The 27,059-nt window shown below is 39.7% G+C and overlaps 3 protein-coding genes across 7 annotated transcripts in view; 1 reads left to right on the forward strand and 2 right to left on the reverse strand.

Annotated features, from left to right (window-relative positions):
- plg (plasminogen) lies at positions 1 to 13,494 on the forward strand. Its single transcript, XM_039782245.1, has 20 exons — positions 1 to 120; positions 335 to 457; positions 2,004 to 2,139; positions 2,246 to 2,352; positions 3,372 to 3,486; positions 3,579 to 3,718; positions 4,691 to 4,811; positions 4,956 to 5,074; positions 6,297 to 6,459; positions 6,567 to 6,691; positions 7,096 to 7,255; positions 7,381 to 7,574; positions 7,668 to 7,816; positions 7,959 to 8,052; positions 8,816 to 8,930; positions 9,714 to 9,788; positions 9,895 to 10,035; positions 11,717 to 11,823; positions 12,154 to 12,299; positions 13,089 to 13,494. Exons 2-20 carry the CDS (start codon positions 409 to 411, stop codon positions 13,248 to 13,250), a joined length of 2,418 nt encoding a protein of 805 aa, XP_039638179.1. The 5' UTR covers positions 1 to 120; positions 335 to 408; the 3' UTR covers positions 13,251 to 13,494.
- Positions 13,492 to 27,059, reverse strand: part of LOC120546958 (solute carrier family 22 member 2-like) — a 19,171-nt gene continuing 5,603 nt past the window's right edge. The window contains exons 8-11 of one of the 3 annotated variants that reach the window (XM_039782248.1): positions 15,213 to 15,321; positions 14,987 to 15,099; positions 14,677 to 14,776; positions 13,492 to 13,694 (exon numbers count right to left, since the gene is read on the reverse strand). In XM_039782248.1, coding sequence (XP_039638182.1) covers positions 13,607 to 13,694; positions 14,677 to 14,776; positions 14,987 to 15,099; positions 15,213 to 15,321 — 410 coding nt within the window. In that variant the 3' untranslated portion in view covers positions 13,492 to 13,606. Of the gene's footprint in view, positions 13,695 to 14,676; positions 14,777 to 14,986; positions 15,100 to 15,212; positions 15,322 to 24,201; positions 24,512 to 25,260; positions 25,361 to 25,596; positions 25,710 to 26,871; positions 26,981 to 27,059 lie in introns of those variants that run through there. The other 2 variants (XM_039782247.1, XM_039782246.1) reach the window with 2 other exon arrangements.
- Positions 17,389 to 23,092, reverse strand: LOC120546959 (solute carrier family 22 member 2-like). 3 transcript variants are annotated; one of them, XM_039782251.1, is made up of 7 exons: positions 22,350 to 23,092; positions 21,048 to 21,095; positions 19,431 to 19,534; positions 19,017 to 19,171; positions 18,261 to 18,429; positions 17,842 to 17,935; positions 17,595 to 17,704 (listed from the first exon to the last, which is right to left on the reverse strand). In XM_039782251.1, exons 1-6 carry the CDS (start codon positions 22,701 to 22,703, stop codon positions 17,845 to 17,847), a joined length of 921 nt encoding a protein of 306 aa, XP_039638185.1. In that variant the 5' UTR covers positions 22,704 to 23,092; the 3' UTR covers positions 17,595 to 17,704; positions 17,842 to 17,844. The 3 variants fall into 3 exon arrangements, with proteins under 3 accessions (XP_039638183.1, XP_039638185.1, XP_039638184.1); XM_039782249.1 differs by lacking the exon at positions 17,842 to 17,935 and having other exon boundaries at positions 17,389 to 17,704; XM_039782250.1 differs by having other exon boundaries at positions 17,599 to 17,935.

Here is a 27,059-nt window from a genome sequence, read left to right on the forward strand (position 1 = left end):
ACACAAGAGATCAAAAGTGGTCAAAGCTCATGAGCAGGCTCCCTTAAATGTATTGCAGCTACAGAAAAGCAACAGATCAGCTCCAGAGCCCTGTGGGTGCATTTACATAAGCAGAACAAGGTAAGAAATAAACAGATGATAGATTTTTTCAATATTTACAACTATATATAACTTTTAACTGACAGGATGAAACGCTATGACATTGCAATGCAACATTTAGTGCTTCAAAATTTCCCACATACAACGTTTTTGACCTGTGGCTCTTTTGCCGTCCTTGTCGGGCCAATGATTGACTAATAATTCAGCTGTCCTATTTATCTTCCTAAAATACTAGAAGAGCCCAATCACATACCAGGAGGTTCCTCGGTGACTTTGTCGACTATGAGCTGCTAGTGTAACGGCCTCGCCATGGACCTGTACAAAGTAGCTTTCCTCTTGGGAGCCCTGGTCTGCGCCGGTAAGATATATCTTTGAACGATAATCATGAATGGTTCTACAATGATTTAATGAAATAAAATATTTTTAAAAAAGAAAGATGGACAATGCTTTGCTTCACTGTGAAAGTACCTCATCAGGATAAACCCTCTCCAAGTTGATCAAACATGTTCTTTCAATACTATTTGCATCATTCAATCAAGCCAGGATGTGTTAACAGACAGATTTTGTTCACTTTGATGTGTTCACACTTCGTGTACACAGTTTAGAGGCAGCCCCAAACAATGGGAAGCATAGACAAGTTGAAAATAATCTAAAGGAGTGACAACAATTTTATTATTATCAGATTCTTGCAAAATATGACTGTTTATATTACATCTCAGAGACCACTTAATGCCTGACAGTGGTGGAATGTAACTAAGTATATTTACTAAAGTAATGTACTTAAGTGATGAGCACCTGAATGCATCAATAATTATAATCCAGTGATATAATATGTATGAGTTTCTAGGCCTTCTGCATAATGAGTACTTCATTTCGGTACTGTTTTGTTTGCGGATTAAGGCTATTCCGACAGGAAAAGCTCTCTACATTTTTTTGTGTATATGAGTTGTGGTGTCTGGTTTCTGCGGCAACATTCCCGTACTGGCGCACTCATACAGCTAATAACGCAGCGTTGTTATGAATCGCGTTGTTTTTCTTTAACACGGCAACAGTGTGTCTCGTTCGAGATAGTTTCACTCAGAGAACTCTAGTTACATATCGTCACCTTCCTAAAATTATGGCCTATGTCATTTTTTCAGGTTTTTCAGAAAACACAAAAAATTGAACCAAATACTGAATATACTGTATATATATTAATAATTTCACTCAAAAATGTTATGACAATAGATGACTATTGACATACTAATAATGTCTGTCAATTATGCAACATGAGAGGGATAAATGCCTTTGTGACTTAAACCTACAACTCTGTCAACAATCAGTGTGTTTACATGCACAGAAACCTCATCACTTACCAATTGGGGACGAGCCCTGAATCATGGAAATAACTTCAGTGATAGAGTGGTAGATGTTTGTTCTTCTTGAAGCGGCTGCCATTTTGAAAAGCTTGTAAAATTGCCTAAGTCACATTCTTGACTCTTGAGGAGATGATTTAGGCAAGAAAATAATTTTTGTCAAAAAAATGACTTCGGCCATTATTTTAGGAAGGTGACGACATGTAACCTTCGGTTACTTTACTCATATAGTTAAAAAAACAAACATTTTATTCCTTTTTTTTTTTATAAGTAATTATTATTTGACTTGATGAAATACTTGACAATTGCTGTATTACCGTACTTTAGTTACTGAATATTTGAAGGGAGAAGTCAAAAGGAACATTTTCTTTTTTAACAATTCATCTTTTATTTTACACAGACATCAGTCTTTAATATGAAAGATCATGACTTGCAAGGTCTACTGCTGTTTTACCTAATACATAAAACCCAAAACCAGATTTGAGCTCGGCTGACATTAACGATAACTAATGGGCTGTATATCTGACAATGTTTTGTCTCTGATTTAAGTTAGTGGTACTGAGGTGGAGGGATACGCCAAAACTGAAGGAGCATGGATCCTCTCGCTGCGGAGAAGACAGTACTCGGTAAACACTGTGGCTGACTGTGCCAACAAATGTAATGCTGAAGCATCCTTCACATGCAGGTAAGTTCATACTTTTTAAAAATACAACTTTTACATTTATACCAACATTATAACTTTTACATTCAAGGCTCAGCATCCCAACCTGACACCTGCTGTGTTTTCACAGGTCTTTCATATACAATGAAAAGGACCAAGAGTGTTCGACAGCAGCAGCAAACTCTAAAACAGAGAATATCCTGCGCAGAAGCAGCACAGCATTGTATGAAAAAGAAGGCAAGTCCTTTTGTCTTTTCAGTCATATATGTAGCCCAGTATTCTAAAAAAAAAAAAAAAATTGTACTATGGTGCCCTTACTTTGTCTCCTATGAATTTTACACTGAAAGGTTAAAAGAGTGCACACAGTGGTGAAATGTAACTAAGTACATTTACTCAAGTCCTGTACAAATTCGAGGTGCTTTTAGTTTTGCAACATTTTACTTCTGGTCCACTTCACCTCAGAAGGAAATATTTAACTTTTTACTCAACTACATTTGTCTGACAGCTTTAATTACTTTTCAGATGACAGTTTTTCATCCCTTTCCTTTCCAGTGAAAACCATGTATCTCCAGATGTGTTGATGTTGAATGTTTGTGATGAACTGAAGTGTTTTTTTGAGAAAATCCTCCTACTTCTTCAGCTAAATGAAGTCTTTAAAAAGCCTCTTGGATCAGATGGAAAATGCATTGTCACAAAGCTGAAAACAGGGCTGTTTTTCTGACACCATGGAAACCTTTTAGAGATACTGTACATGGTTCTCACTGGACAGCGACGCTACAAACACATGATGATCTTATAGAATATGATGCATTGCTGCAGATGCACAATGCATACTTTTACTTTTGATACTTTAAGTGCATTTTGCTGATACATACTTTTACTTAAGTAAGGTTTTGAATACACGACTTTTACATTAACCTCTATTACATTGTGGTTAATGTTTAGCCTATGTTGCGTGATCGGTGATGTTTGGACTGTGTCTGCAAACACAGTGAAGAAGTGACTCACATTGAACACTGTGACTCCGATTTTGGGGATGAAACATCACTTTAGTGGGATTAGATAAATGATTCACTCCAAGAATCATCTGATACATTTGTGCACTAGATATAAATGAGGTTACTGTACTCTGCAGTGCAGTGAATGTGTCAACCCGCATTCCATCTAAATATTAGGCTGATTTTATTGAATGAGCAAACATGCAATGCTGATAGTGTCCTTTGGTGTTGACTGTATTTTTTTTTTGTCTTGTCTAGTCTACCTCCTGGAGTGTGTAAATGGAGTAGGATCAGATTACAGAGGAACAAAGAGCAAAACAAAAACAGGAACGAACTGTCAGAATTGGGGTGCCAAATACCCTCACAGGCCCAAGTATATAGTCAAGTATATTCATGTTACTTTACATATCCCATCGTATCCTTTTATATCTTTTCATCAAATTGTTTTCAATGTTTCTGCTGCAGCTTCACACCGGAAGCCAATCCTCTAGCGGACCTGGAGTCTAACTTCTGTAGAAACCCTGATGGAGACAGCGGGGGACCCTGGTGTTACACCACCGACATCAACACCCGCTGGGAACACTGCAGTATACCCAGCTGCACTGGTAAACCTGTATTTATTTTGTGTTTTTGTGTGTGTTTGTGTGTGATATCAATGATGCCAAGACACAAAAAATATTGCGGTTTCATAAATGACTCCCTATTCCCATGATTGCCAACTGTGTCTCTGCCCACCATTTCATTTGAGTGTCCAAATTATGCTCAAGTGCAAAATGCACTGTAGTGGTCAAAAGTTTCCACAGTAGACCAATATAGCAGAGGGTTAGTGCGATGGGTGTGTGCTTTAGAGCTGCAAATATGAATCGATTAGTTGTCAACTGTAAGTAAAAATTCTCTGATTCCAGCTTCTTAAATGTGAATATTTTTTTATTTTTTATTTCTTCCCTCCTCCATGACAGTAAACTGAACATCTTGGACAAAATGAGACATTTGAGGACATCATCTTAGGCTTTGGGAAACACTAATCAACATTTTTCACCATTTTCTGAGATTGTATTGACCCAAAGCTAATTGATTAAAGGTGCTTGTAAGTAGGATTGTGAAGATCCAGGACTTAGCCAAAGTCTTAGTCCCTCCCCCCTTTCCACTAAAGCCCAAAACGGTCTCCTAAGCCCCTCCCCCCACAAGGGAGAGCTGTGCACAATAGAGCACGTGTGAAGAGGGGGGAGGGGGAGGAAACCTATCTGCAGCTGGTGCGCGGGGAAGGGGGAGGGGAGGACGCTATGAAATGCGTGTGCCTGAGCAGTGATTGACACGCAGTGATTGACACGCAGTTAGATTGGTGCATCTGAACAGGGAGCGGTGGATCACACTACAGGCTGTAGGTGGTGCCAGAGGAGCCAGATTTTTTTTTTAATGACCTGCTTCGTGTAGTTCTACTGGAACATAGGGTCAGTTTCAGCAAATATGACAGAAAGGTAGTTTTATAAGGCTTACCTACTGCATCTTTAATCGAGAAAATAATCGACAATGAAAATAATAGTTAGTTGAAGCCCTACTGTGCGTGTACTTTACAGAGGAGTGTATACACTGCAGCGGTGAGGACTACAGGGGGAAAATCTCCACCACAGAAAACGGCTTCACCTGCCAACGATGGGACTCCCAGAAACCTCACAACCATGGCTACAGCCCCAGCGCGTAAGAACACATAACAGCAAATCAAGCTATCAATCAACCACAAGCAGGATTTGATCATATATAACATACGTATTTTGGAAATTAAACAAATGTTTTTTTTTGTCCTATCAATTTATTTTACCATTCCATTTATGCTTTCTCTAGTCTTCCAGAGAAGTATCTTGAGGAGAACTACTGCAGAAACCCCGATGGAGACCCCCGACCATGGTGCTTCACCACCAGTGTGTCCAAACGATGGGACTTCTGCTCCATACCTCGCTGCAGTACGTCCTCCTATTTCAATTAGGGATGCACCGAATCCAGATATTTGGGGTTCAGCCAAATACCGAATCCACTGGTTAAGATTCTGCCGAATCCGAAACCGAATACCGAATCCTACTCCCATCCTCAGTCCATTAACACAGTAAACACATTAATGAAGTAATGAAGCTGGAAATGGTCGCCTGGTTAACACAAGTTTTTAGCTGTGACTGTCCTTCCTTTGCCGTACCTGAAGTTGCTGCATTTTGGCTGCTGTCTGTAGACTCCTTCATGCACAACTCATATTCTTTCGGATGTTTCATACGCAAATGTTTTAACAGCGTTGAGTTGAGTTGTGGATTGTTTAGGGTCCTCGCCACCACGAGACAAATCGGCATTGCAAATCGAACATGTAGCTCGACTTGAATGGCCTTCTTTTGACTGAAAGTACTGCCAAACAACACTTTTTCTGCTCACGAGTTCCATTTTCACTTCCTCACAGCCTACTGCGTTGAGCGGTCCACCTACGTAAACACCTTCCCGTAATCAATGGTGGCGTCATTACGCGTAGGGTTCGGTTTGGTGGGAAAAAATTCTAAGGTTCGGCAGAAACCGAACCCCGTCAAAAAGCCCAATATTCGGCCAAATCCGAAGCCGAATCCTAGATTCGGTGCATCCCTAATTTCAGTGCATTTACTTTACTTCTGCCATATTTCACAATGGTAACACCTAAAATGTATGTCTTAACCCATTTACAAGCAACATGCCCAGTATAACTGCAGCTTTTAAGAACTGTCGATAAATAAGTACACTCACCCTTTAACCTGACGAGGTACCTTTGAGCACTTCCTGCTGCAGGACCAACGAACTGGCAAACTGATCCTGCACCGCAACCTGATGAAAAAAAGAAAATATTATTACTACTACTTATATTATTTTGATGATTATTTCACAAAATTAAAATGTAATCGTTGTATCTAGTAGTATATAGAAAACCATTTTAATTACAGCACAGAGGTCCTAAATGATGGTAAAATTTGCTCTAGCCGCACCTTAAAGGCTTTTAAAATAACAACTACACAGATACGTTCCCTTATTATTCACAACCATTTAACTTTTTAGTCATTCCTATTTTTACAGTTATGTTTATCAGTTTCATCATATTTTGACATTGTTTAAAACACTAACACTTACTACTTGTTTTTTGGAGTTCTACAACCAATCCGTCTCATCTTCTATGCTCAGCATCCGAGCCTCCCTCCATCGTCCCAGAGCTGACCTGTGCCACCGGTGAAGGGAACGCGTATCGAGGCACGATTGCAGTGACGGAATCTGGGAAAACGTGCCAGAGCTGGTCGTCTCAGACGCCACAGAAACACAACCGCTCGCCAGATAACTACCCCTGCAAGTAAGAGCCACTGAAACAAAAAAAAAAGAGGGACTTTTGGCATCCTGCCTTTTATCGTTGGGTTTTTTACCTGTGTTCATTCATTGTTACTGTCTGTTGTTTGTCAGAGGCCTGGATAGCAACTACTGTCGTAACCCAGACAATGAAAGGATGCCCTGGTGTTACACCACTGACCCTGAAACTCGCTGGGAGTACTGTAAGGTGCCGAGCTGTGGGAATGCAGCCGCACCAGGTATAACAGTGATGAGTAATAGCAGTGGCTCCCAAACCTTTTCATGTCAAGGACCCCTAAAGTGACACAAATTACACCACACACCTGCGTTTGAAAAGATTTCATCCTACAGGCCCCTGTCTTGCTTCTACATGTTTAATTACACACTCGAACAATTAAAAATCCTGCAGTCTGCTCTTGCTACAGCATCACCATTCAGTCGAAACTAACATTTCAGTCCCTGTGGACCTTTGTCAAGAGTCTTTCTTTCATTGCAGAAAGTGTATGAAACCCCTGAACAAAATAGTCATACATTCTGTCATTGTGTCATCCCTCTTTGGGACCCACTGAGTTATAGAACTCCACATTTGCTGCTTAGAAAAATGCATCAATAAATCGGCCTGGTTTCCTGTCTCCTGCTGCAGATGAGCCATTGATCCCCACAGAGGAGGAAGATTGTTACGAGGGTGACGGGACGAGTTACCGGGGTGTAACATCAGAGACCATCAGTGGAAAGAGATGTCAAAGCTGGAGCTCCATGAGTCCTCACACCCACCAAAAAACTCCACAGAACTTCCCCAACGCGTGAGCATCAAACAGTGTCTACTGATAAATTTCATATTTAAAAATACAGATTTACACCTTCTTTTTTAATAAAGTTACTATACGCCACCTGCTGTCCTGAAGTTCCAGGTTTTCTCTTTCAACAGGGACCTCAGGAGGAATCTGTGCAGGAACCCAGATGGAGACAAAGCTCCTTGGTGTTACACTACAGAGCCTGGAGTCCGCTGGGAGTACTGCAACTTGGAGAAATGCCCCAACAAACCTGCCAGCGATACACCCACAAGCAGACCTTCAAATCCAGAGGCCTCATCCACTGCCACAGAGACCGCAACAGAGATTGGTAATTTTTTTACTTTCTAACTTTGTGTTTGTCAGCTATTTAGCTTGTTTCATCCTTTATTCTCCCACTTATTTGTCTCTGTTGCTGCGTTAGACTGTAAGACTGGAAATGGAGATACATACCGGGGTCCAACCTCCATCACCATTTTGGGCGTGACCTGCCAGTCCTGGAGTGCCCAGTTCCCTCAACAACACAACAGCTTCACCCCACAAACTCACCCCGACAAGGGTCTGGAGGGCAATGTGAGTGTATGAACCATTTTGAGCTGTAGACTTTTGAAGTGATAACATTTTGCTCCAGATTTAATGAACACAGTCATGTTAAAAGCTGGCAAATCATATTCGTTCCTAAATCGTTGATTCTCTCTATGTGTGTACCCGTCAGAGCTGCAGGAACCCAGATGGCGACGTGAATGGTCCTTGGTGCTACACTACAGACAGGAACAAGAAATGGGACTACTGTCAGATCCCCGACTGTGGTACGTAAACCAATTATTGGTATTTCTAACCACTCTAGCTATGTGGCTTGAGGAATGGCAATACAGGATGTGAAATATGTCCAGAGTGATATATGAAAAAAGAAATGGCATGGATTGCCATTAAATTTGGTGCAAACAATAACGATGCGATACCCAGAGAACGAATCCTACTGATTTTGGCAATCCCCTTGATTTATCATGTTTAGTTTAGTTGCCACTAAAATGTTCACTGAAGTCCCTTTAAAACAAATGATTGCATCAGTTCAGATTCTAAATTCTAAATACAGCTTTGAAAATTGGCTGGGTAAAAGGCTCTGGTGCAGTGCCCTTTGCCCTAATACAAGTGGTTTAAAGGTGTTTTAAGACCCCAACATCTCCTCCCAGGCAGCGCTGCCTGGAAGGCACTAGGATTAGGCTATGGTTATGGTCAGGGTCATACACGTGGTTTTACATGAAAAGTGTATGCACAACATGCACAAGAACCTGAAAATTGTTTTGTATTGAATTGAAACGGTTTCTGTATGGGTGTGACAACAAATTGACAGTGCTCTAGCCACCCAGTGCCTTCCCAACTAATATTAAGAATCTAATAGCCTAATATAATCAATGTTTTGTGCATCCAACAATTTTGTTTGCTCATTTGTAATAAGCACTAGCAGCCTCACATGTAAACAGACTTGTTAACTGATACCGATTTGAAGAAATTCGATTGTTGCCTGCCAGTCATCTCGTGAGAATTCATGACTGTGAACTTTCTTTGTAGCTGGATTGAAATGCGGGACGCCAGTCACCAAACCAAAGCGTTGTTTTGGTCGGATTGTGGGAGGTTGCGTGTCAAAAGCTTACTCGTGGCCCTGGCAAATCAGCCTCCGGACCAAGTGAGTAGAACAATACTTAAATATGATTCCAATGGGGGCAGCCTCTAGCTCACCCAGTAGAGTGTGTGTCCCATGTAGGCTGAGTCCTTTGCAGCGGCCTGGGTTCGAATCTGACCTGCGGCCCTTTGCTGTGTGTCATCCTCTCTCTCTCCCCACTTTCCTGTCTATCCACTGTCACAATCTAATAAAGGAAAAAGCCCCCCCCCACAAAAAAAAAAGATTCCAATGGACCTACAACATTTGCAAAAAATACCAAAACTTTAAGTGATGTTGGGTTTAACTTTTTTTATTATTATTATTGATGCAAACAATAACCTAGGTTCAGTTTGTGCCTCTTATGTATTAGCACAGGTGACGTCACATATTCATCAAGACTTGTTTGATTTTTGATGTGTTATATAATGTAAGAAATGATTGCTGAAATGCAAATCTTATTTCGTTCATCAAAATCCAAAAGGCTGCTGGCTTGACCACTGAAATGCCATTGGGCAGAGGGACAGCGTAGCCAGCACTAAAGTGTGTGTGAAACCTATTTAAAGCATGAATTTGCTTTAGCAAAGCGTGAGTGCGTAATACTTAATACGTCCATGTGCCTTCATAAAGCATGCATGGTCTCTGATGGATATGTTACAGTATTTTATATTCATTGTTTCCCATGTTTTCTTGAAAACAAGATGCTGCATCTCAGTGTTTATCTGTAACTATTTAGGTAAGATGATATATAAAAAGGTCATGATATATCTGAACTACTTAAATACATTTCTGCGGGTCTCTTTCTACCAGTACAAGAATTCATTTCTGTGGAGGATCTCTGATTCACCCCCAGTGGGTCCTGACTGCAGCTCACTGCCTGGAGAGGTCAGAGAGACAATTAAAAACATCAGACATCTAAAGACTAAATCCTCTAATAAGACAACCACTGGATGACTAGTGTGTGTTTTTATAAATGTGGTGTGTACTGTAGGTCCAGACGGCCAAGTGCCTACAAGGTTATCATGGGTGTTAACACAGAGCTAGCCAATGAGCCGTCGAAACAAGAAAAGAACCTGGAAAAAATCATACTGGGACCCAACGGCGCTGACATTGCTCTGCTCAAACTGGAGAGGTGAGTCTCATCATCCTATTACCACTAATACTAGTTCAAGTACTACTACTAATAAAACTGATAAGAACAACTATCCTTCTGTAGTGCTGGAGCAACATAAAACCTTTCAGACCTGACAACGCCACCTCCTATTGAGGGTTAGGAGGAACCCTTTGAAACCTTACTATGTTAATTAGTATGTTGCGTGACCAACTCTAGTTCTCCCCTAACAGAAACAATTAACATGAGGCAAGTATTGTACAAAAATAAGTTTGGTTTTATTACAAAAGTTAAAAAGAGTTCCAATTAAAATAGCAAGGGCAGATTAATAAAATAATAAATTAGATGGCAGATACATGTGGTCTTACTCTCCTCAAGTAGGAAGGTCGGGTCAGCACACACACACCACTCCGGGAGACGACTGTAGGAGACCGAAAGAGGAGACAGAAGGTCCAGCACCGACAAGGACATGCACTACACACTTATTTCTACACGATTCACTACAAAATATCATACAAGTCACTACAAAATCTAAAGTGTCGGGGCTACATACACACCGCAACAGTGTCACCCAGTGCAGTCTCACCATGAGGAGGCAGTGTGTCGACACGGACCCAGCCTTGTACAGGATCAAGCTGTAAATATACATAAATTGAGGAGAGAAACCTATGTCAAAACTTCCATAAAAAAATATATCTAAAGACCACTTGTAAATGAAATCACAAGAAAATAATCAACCAAGGGAAATAACCAAAAGAAACAAAATGGTAAAATAACCGTAGGAAACAATGACTAGACTGGTCCGCTTTGCAAGGACACAAACTCCTATAGCACAGTTAATGCGGGAGAAGGAGTATTTTCCGGAGCTCTACAGCCACAGCAGCTCATTTGTGATTGGTAAACGTCAATCTGGCCCAGTTCTCTCCGTGAAGGACGGGAACTTGTGCCCGGCTATCAACCTGGAGAATCAGGAGAATCCACACGAACGCAGTGCGCTCAGTGAGAGGTAAGGGACTAGTGACTGCACCTGGTGAGCTTTTTATCACTTCCTGATTGGCAACCGGTCACATGACCACTTGCCTAAATCAGCTGGTTTCCCACACTTCCCTTACTCACTATTGCATTCAGCGGTGGAATGAAGCAAAGTCTATTTAATCAAGTACTATACTTAAGTACAATTTTAAGGTACTTGTACAAATTACTTGAGTAACTGTAACCCAATAAAATCACTACATTATTTGGAAATGGGCCATTCTGAAAGTGCTTTAAGTAAAGTTTGATGCTAATACTTAGGGCTGTGCTCGATTAAAGAAATTCTTAGTCGACTAACTTATTCAATTCATTCAATTGTATCGACTAATCGATTAGTTGATTTAATCGACAGATCTGTAAATCTGAGTTTCTCCGCAAAGAGTCATGCAAAAGCACCACTTTAATTCTTGTGTTTACCAGAGATGTGCTTGTACGTTTCTTGGAAATAAGTCATTCAGCGTGAAAAAAGCATCAAACATGACTAATCGACTAAAGAAATCTAAGTTGACTGATACCAAAACGACCGATTAGTCGACTAAGAGGGAGCAGCCCTACTATTACTTTTGTGCTTTTATTCAAGTGACAATACTTTAACTTGTAACAGAGTATTTCTACACTGTGGTATTGCTATAAGTACTTCTTCCACCACTGTTGTTTTGTGTGTTTTCAGCCCTGCACTAATAAATGACAAAGTCATGCCAGTCTGTCTGCCAGATAAGGACTACATTGTTCCCAGTGGAACCGAGTGTTATGTTACCGGATGGGGTGAAACTCAAGGTATGTCACAGTATGTAGTGTGTGTGTGTGTGTGTGTGTGTGTGTGTGAATGTGTGTGTGAGTGTGTGTGTGTGTGTGTATTCTTGTACTGCTATCTTTGTAAGGACCATTTTGAGTGTGAGGTCATTTTTTAAAAGTGGGGACATTCTGGTCTGTTCTCACTTCATTAAAGGTTGTTTGAGGTTTATGACTTGGCTTGAAGGTTAAAAACAAACAGAATTAAAAAATAATTATCCAGTATTTTATTAAATGTGTTGCTCTTTCAAATTAAGATACACTAAATATTGTGGAAAACTATAAACAGGGTAACTCTGTGGAGGTGTGTTAAAGGTACGGGAGGTGAGGGCGTCCTGAAGGAAACTGGTTTCCCTGTGATTGAGAACAAGATCTGCAATCGTCCAGCGTACCTGAACGGCAGAGTCAAAGACCACGAGATGTGTGCTGGAAACATCGAGGGAGGAACAGACAGCTGCCAGGTATTTAAAAACCCCAAAAGCTATGGAAACGTATAGCATTGTGCATTGCTGTTTACCACACTGGCGATGTTGTGTTTCTCACTCTGCATGTGGGATTCCACTGCCTCGCAGTGTTCTAGTCAAGACCACCTTCACCACGACCAGAGTGTATCGAGACCGAGACCGAGACAAGACCGAGACTTTGAGGGTTTGAGACCAAGTCAAGACCAAGACTAAGGCAGGGCAAGACCGAGTCAAGACCAGATTTTTATTAAGACAGCCAGAGCTTCTTCTCCTGTCTCCTGCATTCACCTTCTTGGGAGTGTGTGTAAAGGGGGCAGGGAGAGGGCGGTTTACGGTAACAAATTTCAAATTAGACATGAGTCAAGTTATTGGTTGCATTTGCAAGTTAAACACGGAGGCATAAATCAGACAATGCACAGGCAATTTAACGAAATCTCTGCAGTTGTGGTCTTGAAATAAAATCCAGAGTCCTCTTTATCCGAGACACGACAGAGTACAAATGCGGTCGAGACCAAGACCGATCTCGAGTACTACAACGTCGTTGCCTTCTTTCCTATTGTGTCGAGTTTGAAAAACATTTTGCATTACGTACACCGAGCCCCGTATGCATAACCTTTTTTACCAGTTACAGCAATGCCGCGAAATCTTGATTAAATAGCCAGTTTTGGTTGAATTAGCACTTCCCCCATGTCGTCCAGGCTACAATGACAACTAGTTAGAAGACAATGATTTTTTTTTTTGGCAACAGTTGAAACTGGAAGCCATAACATTTTTTTCTCCCTGCAGGGTGACAGCGGCGGCCCTCTGGTGTGTTCTTCCCAGAACACATACATCCTGCAGGGGGTGACATCATGGGGGCTGGGATGCGCCAATGCCATGAAACCCGGCGTCTACGCTCGAGTCTCCAAGTTTATCGACTGGATCGACCAAACCATCAAAACCAATTGAAAACCATCCACCTTGAACAAATACACAACAGCTCCAGTCATATTAAGTAACCGGAGTGGTTTTTAAAAGTATTTTTGATATGTGTGTACTGTTCTGCTCCAACACATCTACTTTAGTTTGTAGTCTGGTATTATCTGATGTCAACAGGTGTTATATTTCCTGTGGTGGAAACACAAGAAGCAGATCATGTTCCTGGTTTGTAAATGTGTGTTTTACTGAAAAATAAAACTTAATACAAAAGAAAGTAGGAAGTCATGCTTTATAGAAAATGTATGAAAACATCCTTGTTTTTTAGCAACATGTTGCATCACAGTGAATTAGTCTACACACACACACACGCATGCACACAAAGACAGTCACACAGTTGTTGTTTCCTTGTTGTTTGTCAGGTCTGACTTTAAAAGTGTCTTCAGTTGTTGGTTCTCCACTACATCCTCCGTTTTCCTGGGAACAAAAGCACAAATTATTTTACCGGGGAATAGAAAGAAATAACACTGCCTTGATTCCTACAGATCACATAAAAAATTTAAATTCTTTTAAACAGGTAAATCACTCACTAAGATTCTATTATATTCAGAAAATCTTTCTCACACGTATTGGTAAACATCTAAGTTGAATTCATTGTAATTAATTTGCAATTTTACTTTAAAATTAGGCATCAATTACTTTATTAAATAAAATTAAACTACAATAAACATCTTATGGCAGTGGTAGAAAGTAATTTCTTTCATTAGCACACGCCCTTCAATACAGTTTGGAGGTACTTATGTACTGTATTTCTATGTTGTGCTACTTTGTTCATCAGCTAATATGAAAATTGCTATACTTACCAGCCACTTTATTAGGTACACCTGTTCAACTGCTCGACTAACGAAGATATCTAATCAATCAGCCAATCACGTGGCTGTATACTTTAGAGTCGCAGTTGCTCATTTCTCCAGTTAATGTGCGTACGCATGGGGGTCAGAGACAGTGTGGAGGTAGGCACATTCCTGTCAAGTTTGTTTTTTGTAAATTACAAAGTTTGCATTTGCCACTTTCTAAGCAAAGATTGGGATGTGGGATGTGGTGGAATGGAAGATTCACATCATGGCTCTGCATTAACTGCGTGATGCTATCATGGCAATATGGACCAAAATCTCGGAGGAATGTTGAATCATCAACGCCACGAAGAACTAAGCCTATTCTGAAAGCATAAAGGGGTTCAACCCACTACTCACAAGGTGTATCTTATAAAGTGGCCGGTAAGTTGTAACTACCCAACACTAAACTAGTTCAAATTAGTTCCACTTATTAGTATCCACTAATTTTAAGCATAACTTTATGCAACATTAACAATAATCCAACAGCATAATACATATAAGAACACTCTCATGATGTGTAAAGAATTCATTCAACGTTTTGGGAGAGTTTTGAGATTTCTCACCTATCAGGAAACTCAATATCGTCAATGGTCTCAGGGAGAGGAACTCCTCGGGTTTCAGGCAGCAACAACACTAAACCTCCAGCTACGAGCGCGACCACACCTGTTTGATATAAAACCCTGACTGAATCAGTTACAGAAAAAATACCTATTATCTACAAACTTCCAGCTTTGTAAATCAATATTATGGCGACATTTTGTGGATTTATCTCAACATGTAGCACTGCAACAGGTAAGAGTGTCTCATCTCCACTTTTCATGTTATTTATATACGTACCCTTCATCTCACATTTGTGGCGGTGTCACAACCTACCGAAGATGATGAGTGGCAGCTCCAGCCAGATGGCAGCCAGTCTGTAGAGCAGGAAGGGAGCTACCATGCCTCCAATATCACACAGAGTGGAACAAACGGACACGCCCAGGTTCCTGTATCCAGATAATCCACTTAATAATCCAACCGAAATGTAGCAATGAACCAGTATTTTCCCAGAGCTACAGTGTCATGAATGTGAAAATTGAGTGGATCGGTCTGACCTCACCTGACATATGTGGGGTAGAGCTCAGTGTTAACGAACACCACCATCTCAAAGGTCATGGTGATCCCCAACCGACCGATGCAGGCCAACACCGTCTTAAACCAGAACATACCTGAAGGGTGGAGACAAAAGTGCATTTACAGAACTTAAAGGTCCCATGACATGGTGCTCTTTGGATGCTTTTATATAGACCTTAGTGGTCCCCTAATACTGTATCTGAAGTCTCTTTTATATAGACCTTAGTGGTCCCCTAATACTGTATCTGAAGTCTCTTTTATATAGACCTTAGTGGTCCCTAATACTGTATCTGAAGTCTCTTTTATATAGACCTTAGTGGTCCCCTAATACTGTATCTGAAGTATCTTTTATATAGACCTTAGTGGTCCCCTAATACTGTATCTGAAGTCTCTTTTATATAGACCTTAGTGGTCCCCTAATACTGTATCTGAAGTCTCTTTCCCAAAATTCAGCTTTGGTGCAGAACTACAGCCACTAGAGCCAGTCCCACAATGAGCTTTCCTTAGTATGTGCCATTTCTGTGTCTGTAGCTATTGAGGAGGAGAGAGGGGGGGCAAGGTGGAGGGTGGGGGTGTGGCCTTGACCAACTGCCACTTTTCTCATTTGAAAGCCATGATGTCTCTCTCTCATGGGTGGGCCAAATTCTCTGGGCGGGCAAAGCAGAGAAAGGGGAGGTAACCTTGCTCCTTATGACCTCATAAGGAGAAGATTCCTGATTGGTCCATCTGAGCTTTCATTTTCTCAAAGGCAGAGCAGGATACCCAGGGCTCGGTTTACACCTATCACCATTTCTAGCCACTGGGGGACCATAGGCAGGCTGGGGGAACTCATATTAATGTTAAAAAACCTCAAAGTGAAATTTTCATGCCATGGGACCTTTAAGGAGCGTTAAGAAGGCTGTATTGTCATTCTGTTACAACGAATGCAACAAAATTACAACATTTAGGCCACACAAGTCATCCTCCTAGAACTCCCCATCTCTTGGGAGGACTGTCTTGAGGAGGCCAACGAGAGAAATTCAATACCAACTTTTTATTAATAGTGTCAAATCATAACAGATGCTATATCAGCAAGACGGCAAAATATGCCGAGCTGTTGGCCCTTCGAGGTGGAATGTTGAAGTAGGGCTGGGCGATATGGAGAAAATCAGATATCGCGATATTCTTAACCAAATACCTTGATATCGATGTTGCGGCGATATTCCAGGGTTGACAATTGGTGCTTTAACAAAATATCTTCACACTTAGATTTTAGATAAATAATCATCAGTACTGTGGACATAATGTCTAAGTGGGGAAAAGGCAAATAATAGAACAGTTACAACAGTCATCAACATCACTTTACTGTAATGCAGCCTTTAAAACCAGTAGAAGACCAGATTTATGTCATATCACGATATTATGACATCCAAAATCTAAGACGATATCTAGTCTCATATCACGATAGGGCTGCTCGATTATGGAAAAAAAACATAATCATGATTATTTCGGTCAATATTGAAATCACAATAATTTGACACGATTATTCGTTAACTTCTGGAAAGATGTTGCAATTATTGAACTTAAAAAACTGTGGAAAATGTCAAATAAATAAACAGTAAAAAAACACATAAATCTGTGAAATTTGCCTCAATACTTTTCCTATTGAAACTTTATTTTTTCATTCAGAACACGAGAAAATAAGAGTTTACTTGCAAAACGTAATGAGCTAAATCATTGTTTTTCTCGATTATTCTGTTTTTGTGATCGTTGGGAGCCAAAATCATAATCACGATTAATTTTGGATTAATTGCACAGCCCTACATCACGATATCGATATAATATCAATATAAAAAAAAAATAAAAAAAATATTTTTTATTAAAATTTTTTTTTTATTATAATATATAATATTTTAAAAAAAAAAATAATTTTTTTTTATATTAAAAAAAAAAAAAATATTAATAAAAAATAATAATATATTAATTTAAAAAAAAAAAAGAAATGTAAATGTAAAAAAAAGTTAAAAAAAAAAAAAATAAAAAAAAAAAAAAAAAAAAAAAAAAAAAAAAAAAAATTTAAAATGCTATGTTGAATGTTTAGATGCAAGACGTGGTGAAATCGTGATCTGTTTCTCAGATAAAAGAATAGTGTTTTTTTGTGTTTGGACGTTCCGAAGCCAGCAAAGAGGCCGAAGAGGAACCACCCTCCTCATCAGTCACAGTCTGAATCAAGTAATCGTGATCCAGTTGTGACATTAAGTTAGGATCTTAGTACAAGTGATTTGACACATTAGATCATGAAATGGCATGAAATGGTACCGAAAAGAAGAAGTCGTGTTTCCTTTCAGGAGAATTGAGATTTAAGGTAAACGGCTAAATCAATTTACCCCAGAATTCTTGAGCTTCCTCTTGTTCTCCTTAGCCATAGCTTCGGTGATCTTTAAAGCTTTCGCAGACTTGTTCTGAGAGATGAGCCACCTCGGAGACTCTGGGATAAACCTGAGACACATCATTTTTACAGATACAAAAATCAAATGTTCCCCAAACACATCTTGTAATGGACGATCTCAGTCTCTTTCTTGTTCTAATGCGTTTTTTTAGACTGGGGACATTGTAGTTTATGGTTAACCACTTACCCTCTAGGCCACCAGGCGTGGCAGACAAACTACTTTTTGACATTTTCGTTCTGTGGCTGGCAGTGCTCCAGAGACACAAATGTGACCGGGAAGCCTGTTAATAATAATGAGCAGTTATCCATATTAAATGCCAACAACAGTCAGAAAAACTCAGATATTGGAGGATATATTCAACATTTATATCTTTTTTTGGGAGTGGGTATGGGATAACAAAGAACATAATGTCCCAAATCATTACTGACAGCAAAACCAAGGATGTTGGTCTCATAATGTTTGAAATACACGGCAAGGGTCTTGTTCATTGCAATAGATATATATATTTTTTAAACAAAGTACTTAAACAGACATTAAAGAGGGACAGGACGATGACTGCAACCAAATCTACAGCCAGGACGGTATGATTCTTGAAAGAATGTTACCAGTAGTAGGACAAGAAGAAGATGAAGGGCGCAGTGATGACGAACTGCAGCCAGCGCCAGTCAGTGATGAAGTAGGCGAGCAGAGGGAGGATGAGGACACCAACACTAAAGAACATCTGGTACAAAATGCCCACAGTCTGTCTGTACTCCACTCCAACAATCTCTGTGACTGACAGAGAGACAGGAAACATTCAAAATGAGCATCAATCACAAAGTGGACATAGATTTCTGGAAAATGGGCATAAAGAAATATATTATCTTTACTGACAACCTGTACTACAATGAGCAGCAGCTTAACGCATTTTAGACACCTAAAAAAACAGCATATGTTTCAGTGTACGCTATTTTTAACAATATTTTCACAGCTTCACCAGCAACTCCCGCGTTCTGCGAGCTAAAATTACTTTCGTCAAAGGAATCTGGTGGCTTTCGGAGAGAGACAACAGCTTGAGTTCCCCAGAGCTGTCTCACAGCGAGATAAAGCAGTGAAAATATTCTGAATATTGCGTACACTTTTAGGTGGCTGAAGAACATTTTATTTCTGTCCACAGCTGTACTTTGCTTAGCTTCCGTGCTGGTACTACTGCCTGCTTCTCCAAACGGACTATGGATAGGTAACTTATACAACCCCACTTCAAAAACTCCGAACATCTCCTTTAAGTTTGGTTAATGTTAGCCTAAGGTTGGTCAACTAACATACTGTATGTGGCATATTTGTTTGGGTGTGTGAAAATGAACATTGAAAGTCATCATTACGCAGCACATATGAGGACATCCAGCCTCCTTTGACTCCAAAGCCAAAGATGCACCTCAACACCAGGATGGAGATGTAGTTTGGAGCCACAGCCAGTGCAATCCCTGAGATCGCATTCAGTATGTTGGACACCAGGAAACTGATCTTCCTGCCAAACCTGCAGAATGAAAGACAATGGGCGAGAATTTATTTCAAAATAACAGCTTTAAAAAAAGCACACAAAAATGTTGTGTTGAATTTGTTTAATAATATGATGGAAAGCTTTAGCATATAAAACAGTATATAAAATCTATCTAGTGAGGCAAGTCTCAATTCTCTCAGAAATAAATCTAGACCAACTTGCCACTAAGCTTTCTGCAAAATACAGCTATAAAGTTACTACTAATGAATGTGTTATTGTGGCCAATTTGCCTCACCTGTCAGCAAAGAAACCAAAAGCAAAGCTGCTACCAAGGAAGCCCAAATTGAGAGTGGACTGGTACATGTCCACAAACCATCCATCTGAACACACCAGGTTAAACTGGGACCAAAAGGAAAAATGTTATGTCTCTGTACAGGATGTCTTTATGTCCGCACAGTTAAATATTAAATAATTTACTTTTGGTTGCAATTGAAATTATTTTTAAAGGTCCCATGACATGGTGCTCTTTGGATGCTTTTATATAGACCTTAGTGGTCCCCTAATACTGTATCTGAAGTCTCTTTTATATAGACCTTAGTGGTCCCCTAATACTGTATCTGAAGTCTCTTTTATATAGACCTTAGTGGTCCCCTAATACTGTATCTGAAGTCTCTTTTATATAGACCTTAGTGGTCCCCTAATACTGTATCTGAAGTCTCTTTTATATAGACCTTAGTGGTCCCCTAATACTGTATCTGAAGTCTCTTTTATATAGACCTTAGTGGTCCCCTAATACTGTATCTGAAGTCTCTTTTATATAGACCTTAGTGGTCCCCTAATACTGTATCTGAAGTCTCTTTTATATAGACCTTAGTGGTCCCCTAATACTGTATCTGAAGTCTCTTTTATATAGGCCTTAGTGGTTCCCTAATACTGTATCTGAAGTCTCTTTTATATAGACCTTAGTGGTCCCCTAATACTGTATCTGAAGTCTCTTTTATATAGACCTTAGTGGTCCCCTAATACTGTATCTGAAGTCTCTTTTATATAGACCTTAGTGGTCCCCTAATACTGTATCTGAAGTCTCTTTTATATAGACCTTAGTGGTCCCCTAATACTGTATCTGAAGTCTCTTTCCCGAAATTCAGCCTTGGTGCAGAATTACAGCCAGTAGAGCCAGTCCCACAATGAGCTTTCCTTAGGATGTGCCATTTCTGTGTCTGTAGCTATAGAGTTCAACAGTCCCGCCCCTCCACTGAGAGACCTTGGGTTCCGGAAGTAAATTTCCCGTTCATTTCTCCCATTGACGTCTGGAAAAATCCGTATATAAAGAGTTTTAGACCATGCATTAGGATATCCAGATGGTATGTGAGTCATATGCATACAACGTACCATTTTGAGTGAAAAAACGAACAGAAAATCCCCAAAAAAGTCAAAGGTACAAGTCCCATAAACCACCGCGCACCACTGAATAAAGGAAGCTACGTTGGTTTAGCTAACAGCTAATTCGGCTAACGGCTAGCTGAGACAGCATGTAATGACTTTAAAAGACCCTCAAAATAAAAACGGCCTTGACCAACTGCCACTTTGCTCGTTTGAAAGCCATGATGTCTCTCTCTCATGGGTGGGCCAAATTCTCTGAGCGGGCAAAGCAGAGAAAGGGGAGGTAACCTTACTCCTTATGACCTCATAAGGAGAAGATTCCAGATCGGCCAATCTGAGCTTTCATTTTCTCAAAGGCAGAGCAGGATACCCAGGGCTCGGTTTACACCTATCACCATTTCTAGCCACTGGGGGACCATAGGCAGGCTGGGGGAACGCATATTAATATTAAAAAACCTCAAAGTGACATTTTCATGCCATGGGACCTTTAAGCACACATTATGTTAATGCATTACATTTCTCTTCTCACCTCTGTGGCAAAGGACGTCCTGCCTTCATACTGATACTCCCAGCCATCCTTAAAAACAAAAACAAAATGTTGCATTCAGGGGTGTCAGAGTGGGGGATGGAAAGGAGATTGAGTACCCAGGGCCCTCATGTGAGGAGGTCCCAAAAAGATGCTAGAATGAATAGCTGTGAATGTGGGTATGAACTCTGCCGTTGACCTCCTGAGAAAATGTGCACACAACTGCCAAGGAGTTCTGTAGTCAAAGTAGAACAAAGTACTACATTTTAACACATGAAAGCAGAAAGCACATTTTCGATTTTTAATACGTAAACATTTACAACCATGTGCTTACATACAACCATTTACAGGGTTGAAATCTTTTTTCTTGTCCATCAGCTAAATGGAGAGTGAATGTTCTACTAGCCACTTGCACATTTTACCAGCATTTGCCTGGAAGATGGTGTTAATTTTGAACACCATGCATAGCCTACAACAAAAAAAATGCCATATAACGACAAAAACACAAAAAAAGATTTAAAACGAACAACACAGACAAACAGAACAAAGCCCAAAGCAACAAGATACTATAATGTGTTATTTGTGTTACTTTTGGACAGAGCCAGACTAGCCGTTTTCAGTTTTTGTGCTAAGCTAACTGGCTGTAGCTTAATACGGACATGAGAGTAAACTTCTCATCTAACTCTGCAAGAAAATGAATAAGTATTTTCCAAAATGTCGTACTATTCCTTTAACTGTTTCCAATCCCTAAAAGGACACATGTCATACTCATTTCCAGGTTCCAGCTTGTATTGGTTTTGTTTTACTAGAACATGTTTAAATGCTTTCATGTTCAACATTATTTTTCTCATACTGTCCATACTTTTTTGGTGCACCTTTACAAAGGTACTTCTAAAGCTGTGGGTGGAGATACTCATATGGGGGGCAGTATATAATAATAATAATAATAATAATAATTCTAATGAGCCTGCATTTGACATATGAATGGCCTGTTGAATCCCATGTTTCGGATCTAATCAGCCCACAAAAAACTGACTGGTTTCAGTTTGTGGGTTGGTAGGCACTCCAGATGCCCAAATGTAGGTGCACAAGCACTGAAAAAGACAGTTGCTTTTTTTTTATGACCCCTTTAAATTGAAATTAGAAATTATAATCTGCATGCTTATTATTATAAGTGAAAATTCTCATTTGTATATATTGGTTATCCCACCAAACTTCCACAAAAACCCACGAAAGCTTTCTGGGAATTCTATTAGAGAACCAAATAATCCAAAACATTTTATTAAATCATCTAAGAGGTCTCACCTTGCACGTTGTAAGTGGGACCTCACTGAGGTTCAGTTCCTGTGTGTCACAGCCGAGCGTCGTGGTGTTCCAGTCCACGTCGTACTGCTCACAGCTGCTCTGCTGCAGCCCTCCGGAGACGTTGACCACAGGCACCGTCAGCCTGCGGCTGTCCGCCAGGCTCCAGCCGCACGCCTGCCTCCTCTCCACCACCGCAGAGTCCCGACACCAGTGATCCGGGGTGAAACTCTGAAAAACGGTCCCAACGTACACACCTGAATAAGGTATCGACAGCAGACAGAGCAGGGCAAAGATACGCTTCTGACAGCGGCCGAAACTCCCAGCTTCTTCCAGGAGGTCATCAAAGGTCGCCATGGCAAACGTTTGCACTGTTCAGCACACCCTGGATCAGAGTAAAAATGTCAGAAGTCTGCTTCCCACTCCTCCTCTTGTCGATGTGGAGCTGAAGTCCAAAAAAAAAGGCCTGTTTAAAATAGTTTAAGCTGCAGTAGTGTTGAAAACATGTTACTGTTTAATGGAGTTAAACAGATAATACACGGGGGAGTTACGCAATCATTGAATGAACCTGAACCAACCACGAGCTAAAGCATATTCTCTTAGTATGCGTACAGTGTGCTTCCAGGGTTGCGCAACACAAATTTATGCACGTCACATTGTCTACCGTCAGAGGTGGAGCTACATTTACTCAAGAACTGCACTTAAGTACAATTCTAAGGTACTTGTACTTTACTTGAGTAGTTCCATTTTTTGCTACTTTATACTTCTACTCCACTAAAAGTTTTGAGGCAGATTTTGTATTTTTACTCCACTACATTCATTTCATAGCTTTAGTTTCTTTAAATATTTTTTGGGGCATTTTTAGGCCTTTATTTTCACAGGACAGATGAAGACATGAAAGGGGAGAAAGATGGGGAACGACATGCAGCAAAGGGACGCAGGTCGGAGTCGAACCTGCGTCGAGGAGTAAACCTCTATATATGTGCACCTGCTCTACCAACTGAGCTAAACCGGCCACTTCTTTTCAGATTTGATTATTAATACAAAAAATATAAATCAATGATACGATATGATAATACATGATTATACATTATTATAGTTAAGCTACCCAACGGTTTAAAAAAGTACTTAAGATTAGCTCCCCCTTTACCAGCTGCAACATATAAATAATGAACACATAAAGGATGAACTTGAGATATCAGTGGAAGATTCTGCACGAGTACTTTGACTTTTGGTAAAGATTTTGAATGCAGGGATTTTTTTTTTTAAACTTTAGTATTGCTACATTTACTAAGTAAAAGATCTGAATACTTCTTCCACCACTTCCACTACTTCTTCCACCACCTTCGGGTGTTTCTCTTCCCACTTTATTTTTTTGGTTAAGAATAATATCTTTCTATATCTATCTCTAAATATTGGGTAAACAGGACTCTGGTTAAATGACTTTTCACACTGATTATCTGAGCTATAGTGTATTCATATTTACACTACTATCTATCTGATCCATAGTGTATACGCCATATTAATATCAGACACCCAGCTGTTTATTGCCATTATTGTACTGATACCTGCACTACATATTCTGCCTGACTGTAACTGATGCATAGGTTCAGAATGGTTCTATTAGCATATTCATATCTACCCCTTAATGTTCTTTATATTCACTTTTCTATATTTATTCTATTAGTATTTGTTCTGTATATTACTTACTGCTTTATGCACTTCTGGTTCCGGCTTTTATTGACAAGCATTTGCTTTAGACAAATCAACCAATCAACTGAAACCTTAAAAGGGTTACAACTTTAAGTCATGGAAAATGTTCAATAAATGTTTTTTTTTTCACTTGGAGCCCAAATTGTGACAAAGAAAACTCTTTAATAATTTAATAATATATTTCTATAATAAATCTAACAACATAATAAGGCAAGTGTATGCATCTCTTTACAAATATTTGAATAAGTCATCACTCATCACCAAGGCTTAACAAAGAAACTTTACAGCAGTTTAGTCTAAAGCCTAAATTCTTCAAGGGTAATGCAACATAAATAAATACTTTGGTCACAGAAGGAGATTAAACAGCTGCTGGTTCTTTGTTGGTCGATATGCTGTCGTTGGGCAGCAGGTCCGCCAACTGCTGGCTCCTCAGTGCAGCTTTCTCCTTCACTCTGAACACACAAAATGACATAATGTTAACGACTAATCGATTAGTCGATCAACCGGAAATTGACTGCCAACTATTTTGCTAGTTGATTAATCGTTTTAGTCACAAGAATAGAAAACAGCTGCTGGTTTCAACTTCTCAAATGTGAGGATTTGCTGCTTTTCTTTGTCATACGTGATATTGTAAACTTAATGTCTGAGTTCTACACTGTTACTCAGAAGTCTGAAGACATCACTTTGGGCTGTGGGAAATTACAACAAGCATTTTACACCGGTTTATTTATTACATTTTGTAAATAAAGAAAATAATCGAGAAAATAATCTGCAGATTAATCAATTTTAATATAAAAAAAACTTAGTTGCAGCCCTGATCTATTATACGTACAGTATATTAGGTTACACTTTACTTGAAGGTATCTATATAAGAGTAACATAAAAGATAAACATTATAAACAATTCATAAAGTTTATGACATAAGGCTTCTTTTTGTGTCATTCGTTTTTTTGTCATGACAAGTTATGTTATGGTTAGGGTTCATGTGTCATGACCGTGTCATGTGTTCATGACAGTGTCATGTCACTCTTATGTAGATACCTTCAAGTAAAGTGTTACCGTATATTATTTAGAAACTAATATGTGACATAATATGTGAGAAACTGCATGCAGAATACAGATATACACATGCCCACTATGGATTGCGCCAAAATGTCTCTAATAAATAACATCATTCTTTTCTTGCTTTGTGCAAACTTACGTTTCTGGGAACTCGATGTCATCGATGGTTTCGGGCAGCGGCACACCCTTGGTCTCAGGAAGCAGCAGCACCAAACCACCGGCCACGAAGGCCAAAAAGCCTGCACAACATGTACGATTTTAGAAACAGCGTCATCGACAATTCAAAATGTCCCACTGACTGACATTATGAAAGTTTTACAAAGGTTATGAGATCTGATATCCAAAGCACCATTACGTATACAATACCAGCTTTTAAAGAACATCCTCATCTATTGTAGCTGTCTTTGTTTAACATTTCAGAAAAAAGTGTGTTCTCAGGATGGATAGCTTATATACATAATGATGTAAAGCACACCGAAGATGATGAGTGGCAGCTCCAGCCAGATGACAGCCAGTCTGTAGAGCAGGAAGGGAGCTACGATCCCTCCAACATCACACAGGGTGGAACAAACGGACACGCCCAGGTTCCTACAGACAAAACAACAACTGAATTGTTTAGTTTAGTTGATGAGAACATGCACATTTGCACATATAGTATATTCACTTTTCCAAACACTGTGTTAGGTAGCTCTTCTGACAATTAAGAGATGCATTTTTCATTCACACTCTGTCCATCCTCCGTTTAGTGGCCATTTTAGGACATCTCACTCGGCTCAACTTTCATCAGTCGGACTGAATGCCAACATTTGCATGCTGATGATGTAATTTCTGCATGCTAAATTACTCAGGCTGTTAACATTGGATGTAACCACGTCTGGAGGTTAACAGCCTGACATTTAGCAGGTAACAGCATTTTAAGATGTGCACATTTAGCTTTTCAACCTGCTTACTTTTAGCATGGATGGTTAGCATTATAACACGCTAACAGACTTTTACTATGCTAGCATTTTTGCATGCTGTGTTGTCAGCACATGACCAAGTACAATTAACAAGTAGCGGAGGCTGAAAACACATGCAGTAGTCAAAGTTTGGACACACCTTCTCATTCAAATGCGTTTCCTTTTTATTTTTATGACTATTTACATTGTAGATTCTCACTGAAGGCATCAAAACTATGAATGAACACATATGGAATTATGTACTTAACAAAAAAGTGTGAAATAACTGAAAACATGTCTTATATTTTAGATTCTTCAAAGTAGCAACTCTTTGCTTTTTTATTAATAAGGGACAAAATTCCACTAATTAACCCTGACAAAGCACACCTGTGAAGGTAAAACCATTTCAGGTGACTACCTCATGAAGCTCATTGAGAGAACACCAAGGGTTTACAGAGTTATCAAAAAAAGCAAAGGGTGGCTACTTTGAGGAATCTAAAATATAAGACATGTTTTCAGTTATTTCACACTTTTTTGTTAAGTACATAATTCCATATGTGTTCATTCATAGTTTTGATGCCTTCAGTGAGAGTCTACAATGTAAATAGTCATGAAAATAAAGAAACACATTGAATGAGAAGGTGTGTCCAAACGTTTGGCCTGTACTGTATTTGGCACTTTAGTCATAAGGAACTCATAATAAACATGTCAACCTTGATAGAAACAAGGGCTAGATGACTTTTTTCAAATTGGGAGTGCATCCCCCCCCAAAAAAACAACAACCGAGAGCGTGTACAGTTTGTACATTTTACCTGACAAACGTTGGATAGAGTTCAGTGTTGACAAACACCACCATCTCAAAGGCCATGGTGATCCCCAGCCGACCGATGCAGGCCACCGCCGTCTTAAACCAGAACATACCTGCAAAGACAGACAGGAATGTTAATCTGATGACATCTGAATGTCTTGTTCCCCATCTCCCAGCTGTCGCCAAATACTC

This window comes from Perca fluviatilis, chromosome 18, assembly GCF_010015445.1.
Source record: "Perca fluviatilis chromosome 18, GENO_Pfluv_1.0, whole genome shotgun sequence".
NCBI lineage: Eukaryota > Metazoa > Chordata > Actinopteri > Perciformes > Percidae > Perca > Perca fluviatilis.